Consider the following 25847-nt stretch of genomic DNA (forward strand, 5'->3'; position numbering starts at 1 on the left):
TCATTGCTTTGCTCTACATTAGTTTTTTTTTTTTTTTCTGTTGCAGAAATCTGATCAGAATCGTAACCACAGTGGAACTGCTTACATGCTTGTTCATTTGCATTGATTCTTCACATTTTCTGCTTCCTAGGAAAGATGTCATAGCCAAACATGAGTTGACCTCAAGATCATGTCTGGAGACCATCCCTCCCCAGCAGCTGCTTGCAGAGCTGAAGGAAGGAGGCAGCCACCGCTGTGTGCAGGGTCACAGCCTCACTTGAGCTCCTAGAGGAGCAGACCCACTGAGTCTCCACCAGCTCCTCCCTACACCATGGCCTGTGCAGCCTCCCTGGCTGAGCTCCAAGCACAGGCCACCTGCCCCATCTGCCTGGCTTACCTGAGTGACCCGGTGACCACTGAATGCGGACACAACTTCTGTCACTCCTGCATCCTCCAGTGTTGGGAAGGTCTCCAAGACACCTTCCCCTGTCCCACCTGCCTCCACTATTGTCCCAACAATGTCCTCCATAGCAACACGCAGCTAAGCCACCTGGTTGACATTGTCATGCAGCTGGCAGGTTCTCAGAGCAAGAGGAAGCTGTGTGAGCAGCACGGTGAGGTCCTGGGCTTGTTCTGTGATGATGACCTGCAGCTGTTGTGCGCCCAGTGCAGGCTCTCTTCTGATCACCACCACCACCACCTCATGCCCATCAGTGAGGCCGCAGCAGCTCAGAAGGAGAAGCTGAACGACTACAAGAAGCACCTGCAACGGCAGGCGAGAGACGCCAAGACAGAGTACCAACGGCAAATTTCCAAGTCCATTCAGCTGATTCCTAAGATACAAAAGTGGAAGGAGGAATTGCAATCGGAGTTTAGACAAGTTCAACACTTTATGAGCAGCCAGTGCTCGGTGAACATCAGCTGTCTCTATTATGACGAGAAAACGATCGAAACCCAGCTGCTGGCCAACACAAGTGAGCTCTTCGAGCACCTCACTATGCTGAAGAGTCTACTGAGTGAAATGAAAGAGAAGACTCTCCAAGCAGATGTAGATTTGCTGAGAGGGGTTAGGAGCCTTCAGGAGAGGTACACAGACATCCACCCCCCCAGAGTGTTTTCCTATGAGTTAATGGAGAATAACCCTTTCCCTCCTCATTATTTTGGCCTGGAGAAAATGATGAGCACATTTAGGGTGGATTTGACATTCAATCCTCAGTTTTTACACCCTGTTCTGAAAGTCTCCAAAGATAAAAAGACTGTGACATTAGTGGGGCAATCAGATCCTTCTTTTGAAGCAATGATCCACACCCAGGAGAGACTTCAAAATGGAAGGTTTTTTTGGCAAGTAGAGGTGAAAGGCTCAGGGCAGTGGTCCATGGGGGTGTATGAGGAATCTGCCTCCAAAGACTTGATGGTACCCATGTGGGTTTGTGAAGGCCAGAATATTTCCCTGCCCATCCATCACAAGTTGACGAGGGTTGGTGCCTTTGTCGATTATGAGCTTGGAGAGCTTTCCTTTTATGATTTGAAGAGTCGATCCTGCCTTAATATTATCCCTTATAAGTTTACAGGTGCACTTGTGCCATTTATCTGTATGAGATGTATTTCTGCATCCTTTCTTTCTATCAGTTTTGACTAGAGGAATGATGGACTGGACTGGTAACCGTGTGTGTGTGTGTGTGTGTGTGTGTGTGTGTGTGTGTGTGTGTGTGTGTGTGTGTGTGTGTGTGTGTGTGTGTGTGTGTGTGTGTGTGTGTGTGTGTGTGTGTGTGTATGTGTGGTGTTCTATGGAGAGCACTTGGAATGTTTGGTACCCCTTGTCTGCTCCTGTACTGCCCCACAGTTGGGTGAGATGATGACAAAGGAGGGGTGCTGATTCTACAAGCACTGGTAGTGGTTGGAGAAGGTAGGTCCAAACCATGGGGGCATCTGTTGGTGCTGAGTTTAACCACCCTGTAATCTCCAGAATAGCCCCTCTGGGGGCTTCTTGCCCCTTGTTGAGTGGTATCACATTGGGCCTATTGTGGGAGGGAGGGAAGGAAAGGAGGGAGGGAAGGAAGGAGGGAGGGGTGCTCCCTATAGGCAAGGCTTTGCCAGCTGCTGTCATGGGAGCTCTTTTGTTCCCTTTTGTGGCTGCTGTGACCTGTGCCTCAGAGATAGCAAAGACTGCAGTTCCACTGGCCACAGACACAAGCACACACGCTCCCAGCACAGTGAAGGGGCTTCTTGAACTGTTTCCATGCACAGAACACAGGCTGCTCTTTCTGGCAGTACTGACCTGAGCTCCTCAAGAGTTAATTGGCTTGCTGTATATTCTGTACATTGTATGCTGTATCTTATGTAATGTTGTATATTATGTACATTGAACTATGTCACTCGAGGTTAAGAGTGAGGGGGAGAATGATGGGTGACATCGATTAAAGTGCTTTATATCTGAACCTGACAAATGGAATTGGAATATTTTTGTTTAGCTACTTATTTTTTTTTAAAGAGTTCGTTGGTTTATGTAAACAAGGAGAGAAGAAAGACATGAAGGTCCATCAAAGGCTCCCTAGAAAAAGCAGCGCAAGCCAGGAAAGCAGGGCACCAGTCTGGGCTCTGCCTGAGATCGTAGCTACTTGGGATGACACCATCAAGGGTGATGATTTGAAGCCAGTATGGGCAGACCAATCTACAAGACTTATCTCCAATATGCCATCAAAAATCCTTTCATCCAGGGCTTGGAAGGTGGCTCAGTGTTAGAGCCCTTGCCTGCATGCTTAAGGCCCTGGTTTCGAGTCCTCAGCACCACATAAGCAAAAAGACAAAAGCCAGAAGTGGCGCTGTGTCAAGTGGTAGAGCACTAGCCTTGAGCTGAAGAGCTGAGGGTCAGTGCCCAGGCCCAGAGTTCAGGCCCCATGAACGGACACCCTCCCCCCAAAAAATCCTTTTACCCTTAAGGGATGTATATAAGCTACTATATGTTTATGTAAATGTATATAACCTAATAAAAAAGGAAAAAAAGAAAATAAAAATGACAAAAGATAAGTGGTGGTTATGATTTTGATTTTTAACAATTTGAAGTCCTTATGATTGTACATGAGTTGTATGGGAGATTCATTATGATCAAGCCATGTCCTGAGTTTGTTTTTCTCAAGGCTAGCTCTCTACCACTTGAGTTGTAAACTCCAGTTTTCTGGTAGTTCACTGAGATCAGAGTCTCACAGCCTTTCAACTGGGATGCAAACATCTCAGCCTCCTGTGTGAGCCACTGGCACATGGCTTAGAGTGATATTTCTACAGGTGCCCACAATGTACCTCAGCCTCCACTGCATTTTATTCCCTTCTCTCCTCTCCTTGAAAACAATTTCAAGAGGTTTTATTCTTTTTGTTAATTTTTATATTTTTATTTTTTTATTGTGAATATACTGTACAGAGGGATTACAATTACATGGGCAAGATAGTGCGTTCATTTCTTATCAAGGATTGTAGCCTCCTCCTTTGTTTACCCTTCCCATCCTCCCTCCCTCCCTACCGAATCCTCCCCCTCGCCCTCCCCCTTCGGACCCAAGTTGTAAAGTTCGTTTTCAACATGAAAACTTGTACTTCTCATTGTTGCAACAGGTCAACCTGTATCCTTATTTAAACGACTTGTTTTTCCCCTTCCCCTCCACAAACTATACCGACATCAAATACAGTGAAAGCAGGGGTTATACTGTGGAGGAGGGACATACAAAGCAACAAAGAAATAATCTCAGTCTTGAAGCTTGAACTAAGGGAATGGACACTGTCCCTGAGCTTCTTTTGCTCAAGACTAGCTGACTATCACTTCAACCAAAGCACCACTTGTGGCTTTTTCTGTGTATGTGGTATGAGGAATCAAACCCAGGGCTTCATGCATACTAGGCAAGCATTCTACCACTGAGCCACATTCCCAGCCCTGTTAAGGTAAATCACAATCTCAAGATTGGAGATAGAAGAATGGGGGCAGAACTGGTCTTTCCTACTATGTTACTCAGTGATTTCAGAGTTGTGATAATTCATCCTTCTGTGTGTAAATGAAACTTACATCTTTGTGTATTTTTTTTTTTTTTTGTCAGTGGTGGGGATTGAACTCTGGGCCTGGACACTATCCCTGAGCTCTTCAAGGCGAGTGCTCTACCACTTGTCACAGCACCACTTCCAGTTTTCTGAGTGGTTTATTGAGATGAGAGTCTTACTGACATTCCTGCCTGGGCTGGCTTTGAACCATGAGCTTCAGATCTCAGCGTCCAGCTAGGATTATAGGCAAGAGCCAGTGGTGCCCAGAGTCTTTGTGTATTTTTGACGGTCATGATAATTATTTAAGAAGCTCTTCTGGGATAAGAGGTGGTGGTGAGGGGGTGAGGTTGATTGGGATACATTATAAATGTATAAATGTGTCACAGAGCACCCCGGATCCCTTGTACAACTGATGTGGCTAATAAAGAGACACAGTTCATTGTTGTCATCTGTCTCAGTCACATGATCCTGGGACTACAGTTTTCTCCATCAGGGAAGAATCAATGGAGCCAAGGGCTATGGAATGAAATTGGAAAGTGCTAAACATGAACATGTGTGTGGGATGTGTGTGTGTGTGTGTGTGTGTGTGTGTGTGTGAGTGTGTGTGTGTTTATGCCATACTCAGGGCTTGAACTCAGGGCTTAGATATTGTCCATGAGCTTCTTTTGCTCAAAGCTAGCACTCTATCCCTTGAACTACAATGCCCCTTCTGGCCTTTTCTGTTCATGTGGTACTGAGGAATTGAACCCAGGGCTTTGTGCCTGCTAGGCAAGCACTCTACCACTAAGCCAGCCAAGGATGAAGGGGTTCTGATCTGGTCTGGATTTTTTCATTCCTGTGCTGCTGAGGATAAAGTCCAGGACTTTCTTTGTTTCTTTGTGCATGTTAGCTAGTGTACTGTACCATTGAGCTACACAACCTCACACATTTCTTTCTTTCCTCCTTTCTTTCTTTCTTTCTTTCTTTCTTTCTTTCTTTCTTTCTTTCTTTCTTTCTTCCTTCCTTTCTTTTCTCTTCCTTCCTTCCTTCCTTCCTTCCTTCCTTCCTTCCTTCCTTCCTTTCTTTCTTTCTTTTCTTCTTCCTTCCTTTCTTTCTTTTTTCATTCTTTTCTCTCTTCTTTCTCTCTCTCTCTTTCTCTTTCTTTCTTTCCTTTCTCTCTCTCTCTCTCCTTCTTTCTTTTTTTTCTCTCTCTCTTTCTTTTTTTTTCTGGTAATGGGCCTGAGTTCAGGGCCCAAGCTCTATTCCTAAGCTCATTTTAGAAAAAGTGACCACTCTACCACTTGAGCTACAGCAGCACTTTAGGCTTTTTCTGTTATTGATTGGAGATTGTCTTGAGGATAGCTGGGCATACGTGGCTCACACCTGTAATCCTAGCTACTTGGAGGCTGAGATCTGAGGATTGCAGTTCAAAGCTAGCCTGGTCAGAAAAGTCTGTGGGACTCTTATCTCCAATTAACCACCAGAAAACCTGAAGTGGTGCTGTGGTTCAAGTGGTAGAGCCCTGGCCTTGAGCTGAAGAGTTCAGGGACAGTGCCCACACACAGAATTCATTCCCCAAGCCTGAGAAAAAAAAGGGGGGTGGGCTGGGAAGGTGGCTCAGCTGTAGAGTGCTTGCCTTGAATGCATGAGGCCCTGGGTTCAATTGCTCAGCACCACATAAGCAGAAAAAGCTGGAAGTGGTGCTGTGGCTCAAGTAGTAGAATGCAAGCTTTGAGGTGCATGGCTGAGGGACAGCACCCAGACCTTGAGTTCATGCCCCATGAACAGCAACAACAAAAAATGCTGCCTGAGGGGAATGAGGGGCAACCTCTGAGGCTCCCCGGGGCAGGGAAGTAGGACAGTCAGTAGTGGGCACCTGCTCCGAGGAACTAGCTTGCCCTGGATTTCGGCCACTTGGTGCCCTGGGGACAGTGCTGGAAACTGGTGGAATGCAGAGATACTCAGCCCTGGTGAGGTTAGGGTCAAGTCAATTTTAGCCATCCCAGCAAGATGGAATTAAAGTCAAAGGATTAATCAACACTAACAAAAAGCGGGGCAGGCATTGGTGGTGCACACTTACCATCCTAGCTACTCAGGAGGCTGAGATCTTAGGATCACAGTTCAAAGGCAACCCCAAGCTAGAAACTCCATGAGACTCTCATCACCACTAAACCACTCAGAAGACTGGAAGAGGTGCTGAGGCTTAAGTGGTAGAGCACTTGCCTTGAGCTGAAGAGCTGAGGGACAGCGCTCAGGCCCAGAGTTCAAGCCCCATGACTCCCTCACATAAAACATTAATAAATAAAAAGGACTTAACAAAATGTAACCGCCATGCTAATCCACAATGCATGTGATCCACCTGAAAAATTACACCACTGGCTATTCCTCCCTGACCAGTCCTTCTCTCCTGTGACCCACCCTGCCCCAGGGAGGAGACACCACCCTGGTGTGGGCGTGGCCTCCATACCCACCCTCTCATCCAGGTATATATAAGCTAGGGCCACCAGTCAGCTGCCAGTCTGTGCAAGGCTGCAGTTGAGGTCCATTCTGGGAGTCTGTCCTGCTAGAGCCTCTGAGTGAGCTCCCACTCCAGGTAAGCAGGAAGGGGGCACTAGGTGGGCGTGGCCAGCACTGTTCTTAACCCAGGGGAACCACTGCAGATGATGTTACCTGAACTCAACTTTGATTACTTATAAAAATGACTATTTGGGGGCTGGGAATGTGGCTTAGTAGTAGAGTGCTTGCCTAGCCTGCATGAAGCCCTGGGTTTGACTCCTCAGCACCACATAAACAGAAAAAGCTGGAAGTGGCCCTGTGGCTAGGAAAGTCTATGGGACTCTTATCTCCAATAAACCACCATAAAACTGAAAGTGTCTCTGGCTCAAGTGGTAGAGTGCTAGCCTTGAGCAAAAGAAGCTCAAGGACAGTGCCCAGGCCCTGGATTAGCAGAAACACCCCCCCCCCAAATTACTATTTTTACTTCTCATGGCATTATGCATATTTCAATACATAGTGATTGGGTCAGAGCAGATGAGAGTAATTGACTTATCTAGCAACTTAATATTTGCTGGGGGCTGTCCCTGAGTTTTTATGCCCAAGGCTAAGCGCTGTATCACCTGAGCCATATTTCCATTTCCACCTTTTTGGAGGTTAATTGGACATAAAAATCTCAAGGACTTTCCTGCTCAAGTTGGCTGGAAATGTTACCTTATTGTTATTATTTATTGACTTTTTGGTTGGTCATGGGGCTTGAACTCTGTGCTGGGTACTGTCCCTCAGCTCTTCAGCTTAAGGCAAGAGGTCTCCCACTTGTGCCATAGAGACACTTGCAGTTTTCTGGTGGTTTATTGGAGAAAAGAGTCTCAGAGGGCTGGGAAGGTGACTCAGTGGTAGAGCCTTGCCTGCACAAGGCCCTGTGTTTGATTCCTCAGCACCACATAAGCAAAAAGAAAAAAGCCAGAAGTGGCACTGTGGCTCAAGTGGTAGAGGGCTAGCCTTGAGCTGAAGAGCTAAGGGACCGCGCCCAGGTCCAGAGTTCAGGCCCCATGACCGGACCCCTCCCTCAAAAAAAAAAAAAAAAGAGTCTCAGAGACTTACCTAGATCTGGAATCCTCAGATCTCTGTCTCCTGAGTAGCTAGGATTACAGGCCTGAGCCACCAGTGCCTAGCTTTTTGTTTTTCTTTTTTCTTTTGTAGGTCATGAGGCCTGAACTCTAGGCCTGAGCACTGTCCCTCAACTCTTCAGCTAAAGGCTACTAGCACTGTACCATTTGAGCCACAGTGCCACTTTCCACATTTTCTGCTTATGTGGTGCTGAGGAATCAAACCGAGGGGACCCATGCATGCAAGGAAAACACTCAACCACTGAGCCACCTTCCCAGCCCCTGTGGTTATTATTATTTTCAGATACGAGTGTCAGCCAGGAAAAAGAGTGTAGGGACTGTGAATGTGGTTTAATGGTAGAGTGCTTGCCTAGCATGTATGAAATACAGGATTGGATTCCTCAGTACCACCTAAACAGAAAGAACTGGAATTGGCACTGTGGTTCCAGTGGTAGAGTGCTAGTCTTGAACAAAAGAAACACAGGGAAAGACCCAGGCCCTAAGTTCAAGCCCCAGAACTGGCAAAAAAAAAATAATGTGTGTATGTAGTATATAATTTTGTGTGGTTTCTGGGCCCTGTCTGTAGTCTTCTTTTTTTTTTCTTTTTATTTTATTTTATTTTATTTTATTTGTGAACATACTGTATAGAGGGGTTACAATTACATGGGCAGGATAATGCGTACATTTCTTACCAAGCATTGCAGCCTCCTCCTTTGTTTACCCTTCACATCCCTTCCCAGCCTTTCCCCTCCCCCCCAATCCCAATCCTCCCCCCCCCACAGACCTTGTAAAGCTCGTTTTGGACATGACAACTTGTACTTCTCATTGTTGCAACAGGTCCACCTGTATCCTTAAACGACTTATTTTTCCCCATCTCCTCCACAAGTTATACTGACATCAAATATAGTGAAAGCCGGGGTTATACTGTGGGGGAGGGACATACAAAGCAACAAAGAAATAATCTTATAAATGCGTTAGAAACACATGCATGAAAGAAAAAAACCATTAAAATACATATCTAAGTGTTCATTCTCCTAACATCACATTATCTGACCTTTTCCGTGTCTGTAGTCTCCTTTAAAGCCAGAGCTCCAGTTTTGGCTTTTGTTTTGTCACAGACTTTCTCCTGTCTATGCTGGTTACATATTGAGCCACACAAGTGTGGGTCCAATATCTGCTTACCCCCCCCACACACATACTCAAGACTGGTGCTCTACCAATTGGCCACAACTTGATTCTGAGCTTTATGGTATTATTTGGAGATATGAGTCTCATACACTTTCCTTCCTGGGTCAGCTTGTAACCTCAGTGCTCACATCTCAGCCACTTGAATAGCTAGGATTACGGGCATGAGCCACCAGTGCCAAGCTTGTCTTATAAGCTTTTTTTTTGCCAGTCATGGGGCCTGGGCGCTGTCCCTCAGCTCTTCAGCTCAAGGCTAGTGCTCTACCACTTGAGCCATGGCGCCACTTCTGGCTTTTTCTGCTTATGTGGTGCTGAGGAATCGAACCCAGGGCCTCATGCATGCAAGACAAGCACTCTAACACTGAGCCACCTTCCCCGCCCCACAAGCTTATTTTTACCCAGTAGCTTTGCCTGATGATTCTTCTGAACCCACTGTAATATTGTTGTTTCGAGTCTAGGAGGTTGTGACACAACTAGTCTTTCCTCATTCACAGGCTTGAGGAGATGTGTGACTCACTGCTTTGAAGACCCTCATCGCCCTTCAGTTCAGATGAGCTCGGGGTGACAGAGCTACAAGCCTTGAATCCTTCAGGACATGCCAGGCTAGTGACAGCCACTTCTCCCTGGCTGTGGAGCTCCAGGAGCCCAGCCACCCCCATCCCTGGCTGCCCCATGGAGGTTAGGTCCGGGCTGGCGCATTTGCAGGAGGAAAGCTGCTGCCCCATTTGTCTGGATTACTTCAAAGACCCCGTGACCATCGACTGTGGGCACAACTTCTGCTTTGACTGCCTGCATATGTGCTGGAAGGATCTCCACAGCGGACCTGCTGACCACTTTCCCTGCCCGGTGTGCCGATTTCACTTTGCCCGCATCCACTTCAAGAGGAACCCCCAGCTCCGGAATTTGGCTGAAATCGCCAAGCAACTCCAGGTCCGAAAGAGCAAGAGGCAGCAGAGGCTGGAGGAACGCCCCACGTGCCAGAAGCACAACCAGTTCTTGACCTTTTTCTGTTCGAGGGACATGCAGGTGTTATGTGCGCTGTGCAGTTTCTCGGCAGAACACCAATCACACTACGTTTGCTCTGTGAAGACAATTGCCTCTTATCACCGGGGGCTGGTAAAAGAGTCCTTGAGTAACTTGCAGAGCAATGCAGAGCGCGCAGACAAGGTGGTCGCCCTGCAAGGCACGAGATGCAAGGAGCTGAGAGCCCAGGTGGAGCTCCGCACGGATGAAATCAATTCCGAGTTTGAGCAAGTCAGGTGGTTTTTCCAGGTTCAGCAAGAGGCTCTCCTTAAGCAGATGCGGGAGGAAGAGTCAAGCATTTTAACAGAGCTTCAGAAACATCTGGTAACGCTTTCCAGCCAGGTTTCCACTCTGTTGCATCTACTGAAAGAAGTCAAGGACAAGCAAGCAAGTTCCGACCTGGAGCTGCTGACAGATGTGAAGAGTCTCCACGACAGGTTGCACAATAGGAAAAGTCCTGAGCTCATCTCTTTCCAGTTACAGGAATATGCTTTCGGGCTCCCTCCACAGTACTCTAGTTTGGATCCGATTATCAAGAAGTTTCACATCCAGGTGTCTTTGGATCCCAACACGGCTCACCCCTCCTACCTTGTTGTTTCTGAGGACAGAAAAATGGTGTGGTATTCCCAAGGAAGAGAGCACAGCTCCAGGGAGCTCTGTGCTGCTGTTCTGGGTTTAGAGAAATTTGTTTCTGGCCGCCATTACTGGGAGGTGGAGGTGGGAAACAAAGCCAGGTGGGCCTTGGGTGTGTGCCAAAACCGCCTTCCTAGGAACTGGAGCAATCACACTGCAGTTCACAAGGGTGTCTGGGCAGTGGGGATATATACCGAGGAGGAGGGCTATGTAGCATTTGGTCCCAGGAAAACCCACATCGTGACAAGAGTCAGACCCAGTAAGGTTGGCATTTTTTTGGACTATGAATTAGGTGAGGTTTTCTTTTACAATATGACTGATAAGTCTCTTCTCTATAGTTTTACTGATTCCTTTACTAATCCCATCTGCTCTTTTTTCTGTCCTGGAGTAGATCCTGAACCTCTAAAAATTGCTCCACTATCTAGATGATGTAAAACAAGTTAAGGCTAGTTTAGACAGTCAATTTCATCCTATTTCTAGAGCCTTTGATTTTTTTTTTTTTTTTTTTTTTTTGTCTTGGGGCTTGAACTCTGGGCCTGGGTGCTATCCCTCAGCTCTTCAGCTCAAGGCAAGTGTTCTACCACAATACCCCATAACACCACTATCTATAAAACCCCTCTGTATTTTATATATGTGTATTATATATATATATATATATATTTATATATATAATACAGAGGGGTTACAGTTACATGAGTAGGGTAATGAGTACATTTCCTATTGAACATTGTTACCTCCTTTGTTTTTCCCTACCATCCCTTCGCTCCCCACCTCTCCAACTCTTCCTTCTCCCCCCTAGGATAAAATTAATCCCAAGATTGGAGATAGAGGGATGAGGACAGAATTGGTCTTTCTTACTATGTTACTCAGTGATTTCAGAGTTGTAATAATTCATCCTTCTGTGTATAAATGAAATTTGCATCTTTGTGTATTTTTGACTGTCATGATAATTATTTAAGAAGTTCTTCTGGGGGCTGGGAAGGTGGCTCAGAGGTAAAGTGCTTGCCTTGCATGCCAGAGGCCCTGGGTTCAATTCCTCAGCACCACATAAGCAAAAAGCAAAAAGCAAAAAAAAAAAAAAAAAAAAAAAAGTTCTTCTGGGATAAGAGGTGGTGGTGAGGGGTTGAGGTTGATTGGGATACATTTTAAATGCATAAACGTGTCAAAGAGCCCCCCCGCATCCCTTGTACAACTGATGTGGCTAATAAAGAGACACAGCTCTTTGTCGTCATTTGCCTCAGTCACATGCTCCTGGGACCACAATTTTCTCCATCAGGGAAGAATCAACAGAGCCAAGGGCAATGGAATGGAATTGGAAAGTGCTAAGCATGAATGTGGTGTGTGTGTGTGTGTATGTATGTGTGTGTGTGTGTGTGCCATACTCAAGGCTTGAACTCAGGGCTTAGGTAGTGTCCATGAGCTTCTTTTGCTCAAAGCTAGCACTCTATCCCTTAAACTACAATGCCCCTTCTGGCCTTTTCTGTTTAGGTGGTACTGAGGAATTGAACCCAGGGCTTTGTGTCTGCCAAGCAAGCACTCTACCACTAAACCACATTCCCAGCCCAAAGGATGAAGGGCTTCTGATCTGGTCTGGGTTTTTTCATTGCAGTGGGGCTGAGAATAAAGACCAGGACTTTCTTTGTTTCTTTGTGCACGCAAGCTAGTGTACTGTACCATTGAGCTAAACAACCTCACACATTTCTCTTTCTTTCTCTTTCTTTCTTCTTTCCTTCCTTTATTCCTTCCTTTCTTTTTTTCTTACTTTCTCTTTTTTTTTCTCTTTCTTTCTTTCTTTTTCTGTCTCTCTCTTTTATTTTTTTTTTTTTTCTGGTCCTGGGCTAGAGCTCAGGGCCCAGGCTCTGTTCTTAAGCTCATCTTAGAAAAGGTTACCACTGCCGGGCGCTGGTGGCTCACGCCTGTAATCCTAGCTACTCAGGAGGCTGAGATCTGAGGATCCCAGTTCAAAGCCAGCCCGGGCAGGAGAGACCTTGAGACTCCTATCTCCAATAAACCACCAGAAAACCGGAAGTGGCACTGTACTCAAGTGGTAGAGCGCTCGCCTTGAGCTGAAGAGCTGAGGGACAGCGCCCAGGCCCAGAGTTCAAGCCCCACGACAAAACAAAAAAAAGAAAAGGTTACCACTCTACCACTTGAGCTACAGCAGCACTTTAGGCTTTTTCTGTTATTGATTGGAGTTAGTCTTAAGGATAGCTGGGCATACGTGGCTCACACCTGTAATCCTAGCTACTTGGAGGCTGAGATCTGAGGATTGCAGTTCAAAGCTAGCCTGGTCAGAAAAGTCTGTGGGACTCTTATCTCCAATTAACCACCAGAAAACCTGAAGTGGTGCTGTGGTTGAAGTGGTAGAGTCCTGGCCTTGAGCTGAAGAGTTCAGGGACAGTGCCCAGACTCAGAGTTCACTCCCCAAGCCTGAGAAAAAAAGGGGAGTGAGTGGGCTGGGAAGGTGGCTCAGCTGTAGAGTGCTTGCCTTGCATGCATGAGGCCCTGGGTTCGATTCCTCAGCACCACATAAGCAGAAAAAGCTGGAAGTGGCACTATGGCTCTAGTAGAGTGCTAGCCTTGAGCTGCATGGCTGAGGGACAGCGCCCATGTCCAGAATTCAGGCCCCATGAGAGACAAAAAAACAACAACAAAAGAGCATCTCAAGGACTTTCTGTCCCGGCTGACTTCAGGCTGATTCCAACAGTGATCCTCAGACCTCTGCATCCTGAGCAGCTAGGGTTTCAGGTTAGTCCACTCATCAGCACCCAGAGGCTATTTGTTTTGTTTTATTTTTTGGTCGGTCATGTGACATCAACTCTGGGCCTGGGCTCTGTCCCTCAGCTCTTCCTCTCAGGATGAGCCCTGTATCACTTGACCCACAGGGCCACTTCCTGTTTTCTGCTGGTATATTGGAGAAAAGAGTGTCATGGACTTCGCTGCCCCAACTGGCTTTTTTTTTTTTTAATTTTTTTTTTTTTAAATTTAGTCTTATTTTATTTGTGAACATACTGTACAGAGCCCAACTGGCTTTGAACCGATCCTCAGATCTCAGCTTCCGAAGTAGCTAGGATTACAGGCCTGAGCCACCGATGCCTCTTTTCTTTCCTTTTCATTTCCTTCCTTCCTTCCTTCCTCCTCTCTCTTTCTTTCTTCCTTTCTTCCTTCCTCCCTTTCTTCCTTCCTCCCTTTCTTCCTTCCTCCCTTTCTTCCTTCCTCCCTTTCTTTCTTTCTTTCTTTCTTTCTTTCTTTCTTTCTTTCTTTCTTTCTTTCTTTCTTTCTTTCTTTCTTTCTTTCTTTCTTTCTCTTCCTTTCTTCCTTCCTTGCTTCCTTGCTTCCTTCCTTCCTTCTTCCTTCTTCCTTCTTCCTTTCTTTCTGTGTCTGTCAGTTTTTCTGTAAATGCTGACACTTGGGCTGGAACTCACCAGGCCATCTTTCATTAGCTTTCTGAAAACTGGCACTCTACTTGAGCCATACCTCTACTTCCCACTTTTTTCCTGGTTAGAGTTAAGAGTTTCACACGTGTTTTATCCCCCAGTGCTTGGCTCCTGTCTTTCCTTTCTTTTTTTGGGGGGACAAGGTTTCACTATATAGCCCAGATTAAGCCTTGAGTTAAGATTGCCTACAAACTTGTGGCTCTTCTGCCACTGCCAAGCAAATGCATGGTGTGTGCCACCATGCCTGGCCCCAGACGATTGTATGTGCCAGTCCTGGGTGCTGTCCCTAAGCTTTTTTGCTCAAGGCTGGCACTCTATCACTTGAGCCACACATTTACTTCTTGCTTTTGGGTGGCTATTGGAGATAAGATTCTCAGACTTTCCTACAAGGCTGGCTTGACCTGATATACTCAGATCTCAGCCTCCTAAGTAGCTAGAGTTATGGATGTAAGCCACCATACTTGGCTTTTGCTTTCTTTTTTCTTTTCAATATTGGAGGGCTGCCCCTGGTGTTGGTGGCTCATGCCTGTAATCCTAGCTGCTCTGGAGGCTGAGATCTGAGGTGCTCTGTTCCAAGTCAGCTTGGGCAGGAACATCCTTGAGCCTCTTCTAGAAACTAGCGATAAGCTGGTAGTTTGTGGCTCCCGCCTGTAATTCCAGCTGAGATCTGAGGATGGCCGTTCAAAGCCAGCCTGGGCATAAAAGACCATGAGACTCTTTTCTCTAATAAACCACTCAGAAAACTAGAAATAGTCTGTGGCTCAAGTGGTAGAGTGGAAGCCATGAGCTGAAGAGCGCAGGGACAGTGCCCAGGCCCAGAGTTCAAGCCCTATGAACAACCAAACACACACACACAAGAAACTACCAACAAAGCCATCAGTGGAGCTGTGGCTTTAGTACAGCACTAGCCTTTGAGCAAAAGAAGATCAGAGACAGCAGCCAGGCCCTGAGTTCATGCCCCAAGAACAGCAACAACAGAAAAGGCTGGCTGAGGGGAATGAGGGGCAACCTCTGAAGCTCCCCGGGGCAGGGAAGTAGGACAGTCGGTAGTGGGTGGTCAGGCTGTACCATCAGGCACCTGCTCCAAGGAACTGGCTTCCCCTGGATGCCTGCCACTTAGTGCCCTGGGGACAGTGCTGGAGAGTGGTGGGATGCAGAGATACTCAGCCCTGGTGAGGTTAGGGTCAAGTCAATCTTAGCCATCCCAGCAAGATGGAATTAAAGTCAAAGGATTAATCAGGACTAACAAAAAGCCAGGCTGGCGTTGGTGGAGCACACCCTTCATCTTAGTTACTCAAGAGGCTGAGATCTGAGATTACAGTTCAAAGCCAACCTCAGGCTGGAAACTCCAAGAGACTCTCATCACCAATAAACCACTCAGAAGACAGGAAGTGGTGCTGTGGGTTCAGTGGTAGAGCACTTGCCTTGAGCTGAAGAGCTGAGGGACAGCGCCCAGGCCCAGAGTTCAAGCCCCACGACCAAAAAAAAAAAAAAGTGCTACAGCAGCACTTTAGGCTTTTTCTGTTATTGATTGGAGTTAGTCTTAAGGATAGCTGGGCATACGTGGCTCACACCTGTAATCCTAGCTACTTGGAGGCTGAGATCTGAGGATTGCAGTTCAAAGCTAGCCTGGTCAGAAAAGTCTGTGAGACTCTTATCTCCAATTAACTACCAGAAAACCTGAAGTGGTGCTGTGGTTGAAGTGGTAGAGCCCTGGCCTTGAGCTGAAGAGTTCAGGGACAGTGCCCAGACTCAGAGTTCACTCCCCAAGCCTGACAAAAAAAGGGGAGTGCGTGGGCTGGGAAGGTGGCTCAGCTGTAGAGCGCTTGCCTTGCATGCATGAGGCCCTGGGTTCGATTCCTCAGCACCACATAAGCAGAAAAAGCTGGAAGTGGCGCTATGGCTCTAGTAGAGTGCTAGCCTTGAGCTGAAGAGCTAAGGGACCGCGCCCAGGCCCAGAGTTCAGGCCCCATGACCGGACCCCTCCCTCCAAAAAAAAAAAAAAAAAGAGTGTCAGAGACTTACCTAGATCTGGAATCCTCAGATCTCTGTCTCCTGAGTAACTAGGATTACAGGCCTGAGCCACCAGTGCCTAGCTTTTTGTTTTTCTTTTTTCTTTTGTAGATCATGAGGCCTGAGCTCTAGGCCTGAGCACTGTCCTTCAACTCTTCAATTAAAGGCTAGCACTGTACCATTTGAGCCACAGTGCCACTTTCCACATTTTCTGCTTATGTGGTGCTGAGGAATCAAACCGAGGGGACCCATACATGCAAGGAAAACACTCAACCACTGAGCCACCTTCCCAGCCCCTGTGGTTATTATTATTTTCAGATACGAGTGTCAGCCAGGAAAAAGAGTGTAGGGACTGTGAATGTGGTTTAATGGTAGAGTGCTTGCCTAGCATGTATGAAATACAGGATTGGATTCCTCAGTACCACCTAAACAGAAAGAACTGGAATTGGCACTGTGGTTCAAGTGGTAGAGTGCTAGTCTTGAGCAAAAGAAGCACAGGGAAAGATCCAGGCCCTAAGTTCAAGCCCCAGAACTGGCAAAAAAAAAATAATGTGTGTATGTAGTATATAATTTTGTGTGGTTTCTGGGCCCTGTCTGTAGTCTTCTTTTTTTTTTTTCTTTTTCTTTTCTTTTATTTTATTTGTGAACATACTGTATAGAGGGGTTACAATTACATGGGCAGGATAATGCGTACATTTCTTACCAAGCATTGCAGCCTCCTCCTTTGTTTACCCTCACATCCCTTCCCAGCTTGCCTTGTATGCATGAGGCCCTGGGTTCTATTCCTCAACACCACATAAGCAAAAAAGCGGGAAGTGGCGCTGTGGCTCTAGTGGTAGAGCACTAGCCTTGAGCTGAAGAGCTGAGGGACAGCGCCCAGACTCAGAGTTCAGGCTCCACGACCAGACCCCCCACCAGCCCCCCAAAAAGAAACTACCAACAGAGCCAGCAGTGGCACTGGCTCAAGTGGTAGAGCACTAGCCTTTGAGCAAAAGAATGTCAAGGACAGCACACAGGCCCTGAGTTTGAGCTCCAAGAACAGCAGCGACAAGAAAAAAGGCTGGCTGAGGGGAATGAGGGGCAACCTCTGAGGCTCCCTGGGGCAGGGAAGTAGGACAGTCAGTAGTGGGTGGTCAGGCTGTACCATCAGGCACCTGCTCTGAGGAACTGGCTTCCCCTGGATGCCTGCCACTTGGTGCCCTGGGGACAGTGTTGAAAACCACACTCTGCAAAGGGCACAAAGCTGGTGGGAAGCAGAGATACTCAGCCCCGGTGAGGTTAGGGTCAAGTCAAATCTTAGCAGACTCAGCAAAGATGGAATTAAAGTCAAAGGATTAATCAAGGAACTGGGAAGGTGGCTCAGAGGTAGAGCACTTGCCTTGCATGCATGAGGCCCTGGGTTCAATTCCTCAGCACCACAAAAGCAGAGAAAGCTGGAAGTGGCGCTGTGACTAAGTGCTAGAGCACTAGTCCTCAGTTGAAGAGCTGAGGGACTGAGTCCAGGCTCAGAGGTCAAGACATATGACCCACCAAAAAAAAGTATTATTCAAGACTTACCAAAGTATAAACAAGATGCTAATCCACCATGCATGTGATCCACCTGGTCAAATCACAGCACTGGACATTCCTCCCTGACCAGTCCTTCTCTCCCTGTGGCCCACCCTGCCCCAGGGAGGAGACACCACCCTGGTGTGGGCGTGGCCTCCATACCCACCCCACCCTCTCATCCAGGTATATATAAGCTAGGGCCACCAGTCAGCTGCCAGTCTGTGCAAGGCTGCAGTTGAGGTCCATTCTGGGAGTCTGTCCTGCTAGAGCCTCTGAGTGAGCTCCCACTCCAGGTAAGCAGGAAGGGGGCACTAGGTGGGCGTGGCCAGCACTGTTCTTAACCCAGGGGAACCACTGCAGATGATGTTACCTGAACTCAACTTTGATTACTTATAAAAATGACTATTTGGGGGCTGGGAATGTGGCTTAGTAGTAGAGTGCTTGCCTAGCCTGCATGAAGCCCTGGGTTTGACTCCTCAGTACCACATAAACAGAAAAAGCTGGAAGTGGCCCTGTGGCTAGGAAAGTCTATGGGACTCTTATCTCCAATAAACCACCATAAAACTGAAAGTGTCTCTGGCTCAAGTGGTAGAGTGCTAGCCTTGAGCAAAAGAAGCTCAAGGACAGTGCCCAGGCCCTGGATTAGCAGAAACACCCCCCCCCCCAAATTACTATTTTTACTTCTCATGGCATTATGCATATTTCAATACATAGTGATTGGGTCAGAGCAGATGAGAGTAATTGACTTATCTAGCAACTTAATATTTGCTGGGGGCTGTCCCTGAGTTTTTATGCCCAAGGCTAAGCGCTGTATCACCTGAGCCATATTTCCATTTCTAGCTTTTTGGAGGTTAATTGGACATAAAAATCTCAAGGACTTTCCTGCTGAAGTTGGCTGGAAATGTTACCTTATTGTTATTATTTATTGACTTTTTGGTTGGTCATGGGGCTTGAACTCTGTGCTGGGTACTGTCCCTCAGCTCTTCAGCTTAAGGCAAGAGGTCTCCCACTTGTGCCATAGAGACACTTGCAGTTTTCTGGTGGTTGATTGGAGAAAAGAGTCTCAGAGGGCTGGGAAGGTGGCTCAGTGGTAGAGCCTTGCCTGCACAAGGCCCTGTGTTTGATTCCTCAGCACCACATAAGCAAAAAGAAAAAAGCCAGAAGTGGCGCTGTGGCTCAAGTGGTACAGGGCTAGCCTTGAGCTGAAGAGCTAAGGGACCGCGCCCAGGTCCAGAGTTCAGGCCCCATGACCGGACCCCTCCCTCCAAAAAAAAAAAAAAAGAGTCTCAGAGACTTACCTAGATCTGGAATCCTCAGATCTCTGTCTCCTGAGTAGCTAGGATTACAGGCCTGAGCCACCAGTGCCTAGCTTTTTGTTTTTCTTTTTTCTTTTGTAGGTCATGAGGCCTGAACTCTAGGCCTGAGCACTGTCCCTCAACTCTTCAGCTAAAGGCTAGCACTGTACCATTTGAGCCACAGTGCCACTTTCCACATTTTCTGCTTATGTGGTGCTGAGGAATCAAACCCAGGGGACCCATGCATGCAAGGAAAACACTCAACCACTGAGCCACCTTCCCAGCCCCTGTGGTTATTATTATTTTCAGATACGAGTGTCAGCCAGGAAAAAGAGTGTAGGGACTGTGAATGTGGTTTAATGGTAGAGTGCTTGCCTAGCATGAATGAAATACAGGATTGGATTCCTCAGTACCACCTAAACAGAAAGAACTGGAATTGGCACTGTGGTTCAAGTGGTAGAGTGCTAGTCTTGAACAAAAGAAGCACAGGGAAAGACCCAGGCCCTAAGTTCAAGCCCCAGAACTGGCAAAAAAAAAATAATGTGTGTATGTAGTATATAATTTTGTGTGGTTTCTGGGCCCTGTCTGTAGTCTTCTTTTTTTTTCTTTTTATTTTATTTTATTTTATTTTATTTTATTTGTGAACATACTATATAGAGGGGTTACAATTACATGGGCAGGATAATGCATACATTTCTTACCAAGCATTGCAGCCTCCTCCTTTGTTTACCCTTCACATCCTTTCCCAGCCTTCCCCCTCCCCCCCCAATCCCAATCCTCCCCCCCCACAGACCTTGTAAAGCTCCTTTTGGACATGACAACTTGTACTTCTCATTGTTGCAACAGGTCCACCTGTATCCTTAAAACAACTGGTTTTCCCCCATCTCCTCCACAAGTTATACTGACATCAAATATAGTGAAAGCGGGGGTTATACTGTAGGGGAGGGACATACAAAGCAACAAAGAAATAATCTTATAAATGCGTTAGAAACACATGCATGAAAGAAAAAAACCATTAAAATACATATCTAAGTGTTCATTCTCCTAACATCACATTATCTGACCTTTTCGTGTCTGTAGTCTCCTTTAAAGCCAGAGCTCCAGTTTTGGCTTTTGTTTTGTCACAGACTTTCTCCTGTCTAGGCTGGTTACATATTGAGCCACACAAGTGTGGGTCCAATATCTGCTTACCCCCCCCACACACATACTCAAGACTGGTGCTCTACCACTTGGCCACAACTCGATTCTGAGCTTTATGATATTATTTGGAGATATGAGTCTCATACACTTTCCTTCCTGGGTCAGCTTGTAACCTCAGTGCTCACATCTCAGCCACTTGAATAGCTAGGATTACGGGCATGAGCCACCAGTGCCCGGCTTGTCTTCTAAGCTTTTTTTTTGCCAGTCATGGGGCCTGCACGCTGTCCCTCAGCTCTTCATCTCAAGGCTAGTGCTCTACCACTTGAGCAACAGCGCCACTTCTGGCTTTTTCTGCTTATGTGGTGTTGAGGAATTGAACCCAGGGCCTCATGCATGCAAGACAAGCACTCTAACACTGCGCCACCTTCCCCGCCCCACAAGCTTATTTTCACCCAGTAGCTTTGCCTGATGATTCTTCTGAACCCACTGTAATATTGTTGTTTCGAGTCTAGGAGGTTGTGACACAACAAGTCTTTCCTCATTCACAGGCTTGAGGAGATGTGTGACTCACTGCTTTGCTGAAGACCCTCATCGCCCTTCAGTTCAGATGAGCTCGGGGTGACAGAGCTACAAGCCTTGAATCCTTCAGGACATGCCAGGCTAGTGACAGCCACTTCTCCCTGGCTGTGGAGCTCCAGGAGCCCAGCCACCCCCATCCCTGGCTGCCCCATGGAGGTTAGGTCCGGGCTGGCGCATTTGCAGGAGGAAAGCTGCTGCCCCATTTGTCTGGATTACTTCAAAGACCCCGTGACCATCGACTGTGGGCACAACTTCTGCTTTGACTGCCTGCATATGTGCTGGAAGGATCTCCACAGCGGACCTGCTGACCACTTTCCCTGCCCGGTGTGCCGATTTCACTTTGCCCGCATCCACTTCAAGAGGAACCCCCAGCTCCGGAATTTGGCTGAAATCGCCAAGCAACTCCAGGTCCGAAGGAGCAAGAGGCAGCAGAGGCTGGAGGAACGCCCCACGTGCCAGAAGCACAACCAGTTCTTGACCTTTTTCTGTTCGAGGGACATGCAGGTGTTATGTGCGCTGTGCAGTTTCTCGGCAGAACACCAATCACACTACGTTTGCTCTGTGAAGACAATTGCCTCTTATCACCGGGGGCTGGTAAAAGAGTCCTTGAGTAACTTGCAGAGCAATGCAGAGCGCGCAGACAAGGTGGTCGCCCTGCAAGGCACGAGATGCAAGGAGCTGAGAGCCCAGGTGGAGCTCCGCACGGATGAAATCAATTCCGAGTTTGAGCAAGTCAGGTGGTTTTTCCAGGTTCAGCAAGAGGCTCTCCTTAAGCAGATGCGGGAGGAAGAGTCAAGCATTTTAACAGAGCTTCAGAAACATCTGGTAACGCTTTCCAGCCAGGTTTCCACTCTGTTGCATCTACTGAAAGAAGTCAAGGACAAGCAAGCAAGTTCCGACCTGGAGCTGCTGACAGATGTGAAGAGTCTCCACGACAGGTTGCACAATAGGAAAAGTCCTGAGCTCGTCTCTTTCCAGTTACAAGAATATGCTTTCAGGCTCCCTCCACAGTACTCTAGTTTGGATCCGATTATCAAGAAGTTTCACATCCAGGTGTCTTTGGATCCCAACACGGCTCACCCCTCCTACCTTGTTGTTTCTGAGGACAGAAAAATGGTGTGGTATTCCCAAGGAAGAGAGCACAGCTCCAGGGAGCTCTGTGCTGCTGTTCTGGGTTTAGAGAAATTTGTTTCTGGCCGCCATTACTGGGAGGTGGAGGTGGGAAACAAAGCCAGGTGGGCCTTGGGTGTGTGCCAAAACCGCCTTCCTAGGAACTGGAGCAATCACACTGCAGTTCACAAGGGTGTCTGGGCAGTGGGGATATGTACCGAGGAGGAGGGCTATGTAGCATTTGGCCCCAGGAAAACCCACATCGTGACAAGAGTCAGACCCAGTAAGGTTGGCATTTTTTTGGACTATGAATTAGGTGAGGTTTTCTTTTACAATATGACTGATAAGTCTCTTCTCTATAGTTTTACTGATTCCTTTACTAATCCCATCTGCTCTTTTTTCTGTCCTGGAGTAGATCCTGAACCTCTAAAAATTGCTCCACTATCTAGATGATGTAAAACAAGTTAAGGCTAGTTTAGACAGTCAATTTCATCCTATTTCTAGAGCCTTTGATTTTTTTTTTTTTTTTTTTTTGTCTTGGGGCTTGAACTCTGGGCCTGGGTGCTATCCCTCAGCTCTTCAGCTCAAGGCAAGTGTTCTACCACAATACCCCATAACACCACTATCTATAAAACCCCTCTGTATTTTATATATGTGTATTATATATATATAATACAGAGGGGTTACAGTTACATGAGTAGGGTAATGAGTACATTTCCTATTGAACATTGTTACCTCCTTTGTTTTTCCCTACCATCCCTTCGCTCCCCACCTCTCCAACTCTTCCTTCTCCCCCCTAGGATAAAATTAATCCCAAGATTGGAGATAGAGGGATGAGGACAGAATTGGTCTTTCTTACTATGTTACTCAGTGATTTCAGAGTTGTAATAATTCATCCTTCTGTGTATAAATGAAATTTGCATCTTTGTGTATTTTTGACTGTCATGATAATTATTTAAGAAGTTCTTCTGGGGGCTGGGAAGGTGGCTCAGAGGTAAAGTGCTTGCCTTGCATGCCAGAGGCCCTGGGTTCAATTCCTCAGCACCACATAAGCAAAAAGCAAAAAAAAAAAAAGTTCTTCTGGGATAAGAGGTGGTGGTGAGGGGTTGAGGTTGATTGGGATACATTTTAAATGCATAAACGTGTCACAGAGCCCCCCGCATCCCTTGTACAACTGATGTGGCTAATAAAGAGACACAGCTCTTTGTCGTCATTTGCCTCAGTCACATGCTCCTGGGGACCACAATTTTCTCCATCAGGCAAGAATCAACAGAGCCAAGGGCCATGGAATGGAATTGGAAAGTGCTAAGCATGAATGTGGTGTATGTGTGTGTGTGTGTGTGTGTGTGTGTGTGTGTGTGTGTGTGTGTGTGTGTGTGTGTGTGTGTGTTTATGCCATACTCAAGGCTTGAACTCAGGGCTTAGGTATTGTCCATGAGCTTCTTTTGCTCAAAGCTAGCACTCTATCCCTTAAACTACAATGCCCCTTCTGGCCTTTTCTGTTTAGGTGGTACTGAGGAATTGAACCCAGGGCTTTGTGTCTGCCAAGCAAGCACTCTACCACTAAACCACATTCCCAGCCCAAAGGATGAAGGGCTTCTGATCTGGTCTGGGTTTTTTCATTGCAGTGGGGCTGAGAATAAAGACCAGGACTTTCTTTGTTTCTTTGTGCACGCAAGCTAGTGTACTGTACCATTGAGCTAAACAACCTCACACATTTCTCTTTCTTTCTCTTTCTTTCTTCTTTCCTTCCTTTCTTTTTTTCTTACTCTCTCTTTTTTTTTCTCTTTCTTTCTTTCTTTTTCTGTCTCTCTCTTTTATTTATTTATTTTTTTTTCTGGTCCTGGGCTAGAGCTCAGGGCCCAGGCTCTGTTCCTAAGCTCATTTTAGAAAAGGTTACCACTGCTGGGCGCTGGTGGCTCACGCCTGTAATCCTAGCTACTCAGGAGGCTGAGATCTGAGGATCCCAGTTCAAAGCCAGCCCGGGCAGGAGAGACCTTGAGACTCCTATCTCCAATAAACCACCAGAAAACAGGAAGTGGCGCTGTAGCTCAAGTGGTAGAGCGCTCGCCTTGTACTGAAGAGCTGAGGGACAGTGCCCAGGCCCAGAGTTCAAGCCCCACGACCAAACAAAAAAAAAGAAAAGGTTACCACTCTACCACTTGAGCTACAGCAGCACTTTAGGCTTTTTCTGGTATTGATTGGAGTTAGTCTTAAGGATAGCTGGGCATACGTGGCTCACACCTGTAATCCTAGCTACTTGGAGGCTGAGATCTGAGGATTGCGGTTCAAAGCTAGCCTGGTCAGAAAAGTCTGTGAGACTCTTATCTCCAATTAACCACAAGAAAACCTGAAGTGGTGCTGTGGTTGAAGTGGTAGAGCCCTGGCCTTGAGCTGAAGAGTTCAGGGACAGTGCCCAGACTCAGAGTTCACTCCCCAAGCCTGACAAAAAAAGGGGAGTGAGTGGGCTGGGAAGGTGGCTCAGCTGTAGAGTGCTTGCCTTGCATGCATGAGGCCCTGGGTTCGATTCCTCAGCACCACATAAGCAGAAAAAGCTGGAAGTGGCGCTATGGCTCTAGTAGAGTTTTAGCCTTGAGCTGCATGGCTGAGGGACAGCGCCCATGTCCAGAATTCAGGCCCCATGACAGACAAAAAAACAACAAAAAAAGAGCATCTCAAGGACTTTCTGTCCCGGCTGACTTCGGGCTGATTCCAACAGTGATCCTCAGACCTCTGCATCCTGAGCAGCTAGGGTTTCAGGTTAGTCCACTCATCAGCACCCAGAGGCTATTTATTTTGTTTTATTTTTTGGTCGGTCATGTGACTTCATCTGTGGGCCTGGGCTCTGTCCCTCAGCTCTTCCTCTCAGGATGAGCCCTGTATCACTTGACCCACAGGGCCACTTCCTGTTTTCTGCTGGTATATTGGAGAAAAGAGTGTCATGGACTTCGCTGCCCCAACTGGCTTTTTTCTTTTTTCTTTTTTTTTTTTAATTTTTTTTTTAATTTAGTCTTATTTTATTTGTGAACATACTGTACAGAGCCCAACTGGCTTTGAACGGATCCTCAGATCTCAGCTTCCGAAGTAGCTAGGATTACAGGCCTGAGCCACCGATGCCTCTTTTCTTTCCTTTTCATTTCCTTCCTTCCTTCCTTCCTCCTCTCTCTTTCTTTCTTCCTTTCTTCCTTTCTTCCTTCCTCCCTTTCTTTCTTTCTTTCTTTCTTTCTTTCTTTCTTTCTTTCTTTCTTTCTTTCTTTTTTCTTTCTTTCTCTTCCTTTCTTCCTTCCTTCCTTCCTTCCTTCCTTCCTTCCTTCCTTCTTCCTTCTTCCTTTCTTCCTTTCTTTCTGTGTCTGTCAGTTTTTCTGTAAATGCTGACACTTGGGCTGGAATTCACCAGGCCATCTTTCATTAGCTTTCTGAAAACTGGCACTCTACTTGAGCTATACCTCTACTTCCCACTTTTTTCCTGGTTAGAGTTAAGAGTTTCACACGTGTTTTATCCCCCAGTGCTTGGCTCCTGTCTTTCCTTTCTTTTTTGGGGGGACAAGGTTTCACTATATAGCCCAGATTAAGCCTTGAGTTAAGATTGCCTACAAACTTGTGGCTCTTCTGCCACTGCCAAGCAAGTGCATGGTGTGTGCCACCATGCCTGGCCCCAGACGATTGTATGTGCCAGTCCTGGGTGCTGTCCCTAAGCTTTTTTGCTCAAGGCTGGCACTCTATCACTTGAGCCACACATTTACTTCTTGCTTTTGGGTGGCTACTGGAGATAAGATTCTCAGACTTTCCTACAAGGCTGGCTTGACCTGATATACTCAGATCTCAGCCTCCTAAGTAGCTAGAGTTATGGATGTAAGCCACCATACTTGGCTTTTGCTTTCTTTTTTCTTTTCAATATTGGAGGGCTGCCCCTGGTGTTGGTGGCTCATGCCTGTAATCCTAGCTGCTCTGGAGGCTGAGATCTGAGGTGCTCTCTTCCAAGTCAGCTTGGGCAGGAACATCCTTGAGCCTCTTCTAGAAACTAGCGATAAGCTGGTAGTTTGTGGCTCCCGCCTGTAATTCCAGCTGAGATCTGAGGATGGCCGTTCAAAGCCAGCCTGGGCATAAAAGACCATGAGACTCTTTTCTCTAATAAACCACTCAGAAAACTAGAAATAGTCTGTGGCTCAAGTGGTAGAGTGGAAGCCATGAGCTGAAGAGCGCAGGGACAGTGCCCAGGCCCAGAGTTCAAGCCCTATGAACAACCAAACACACACACACAAGCAACTACCAACAAAGCCATCAGTGGAGCTGTGGCTTTAGTA

The 25847-nt window shown here is 46.9% G+C and overlaps 1 protein-coding gene across 1 annotated transcript; it reads left to right on the plus strand.

The window, feature by feature from the left end:
- The first annotated feature begins 310 nt into the window (after positions 1–310).
- Positions 311–1618, plus strand: LOC138822971 (tripartite motif-containing protein 75-like). The gene has a single exon (XM_070015919.1). It carries the CDS (start codon positions 311–313, stop codon positions 1616–1618), a length of 1308 nt encoding a protein of 435 aa, XP_069872020.1.
- The last annotated feature ends 24229 nt before the right edge of the window (positions 1619–25847 follow it).

This window comes from Dipodomys merriami, unplaced genomic scaffold (assembly GCF_024711535.1).
Source record: "Dipodomys merriami isolate MVZ:Mamm:240054 unplaced genomic scaffold, mDipMer1.0.p SCAF_12, whole genome shotgun sequence".
NCBI lineage: Eukaryota > Metazoa > Chordata > Mammalia > Rodentia > Heteromyidae > Dipodomys > Dipodomys merriami.

What these genes read in the sequence shown, in the direction of transcription:
- LOC138822971 (XM_070015919.1), top strand. Translation starts at nt 311, where the DNA reads ATGGCCTGTGCAGCCTCCCTGGCTGAGCTCCAAGCACAGGCCACCTGC.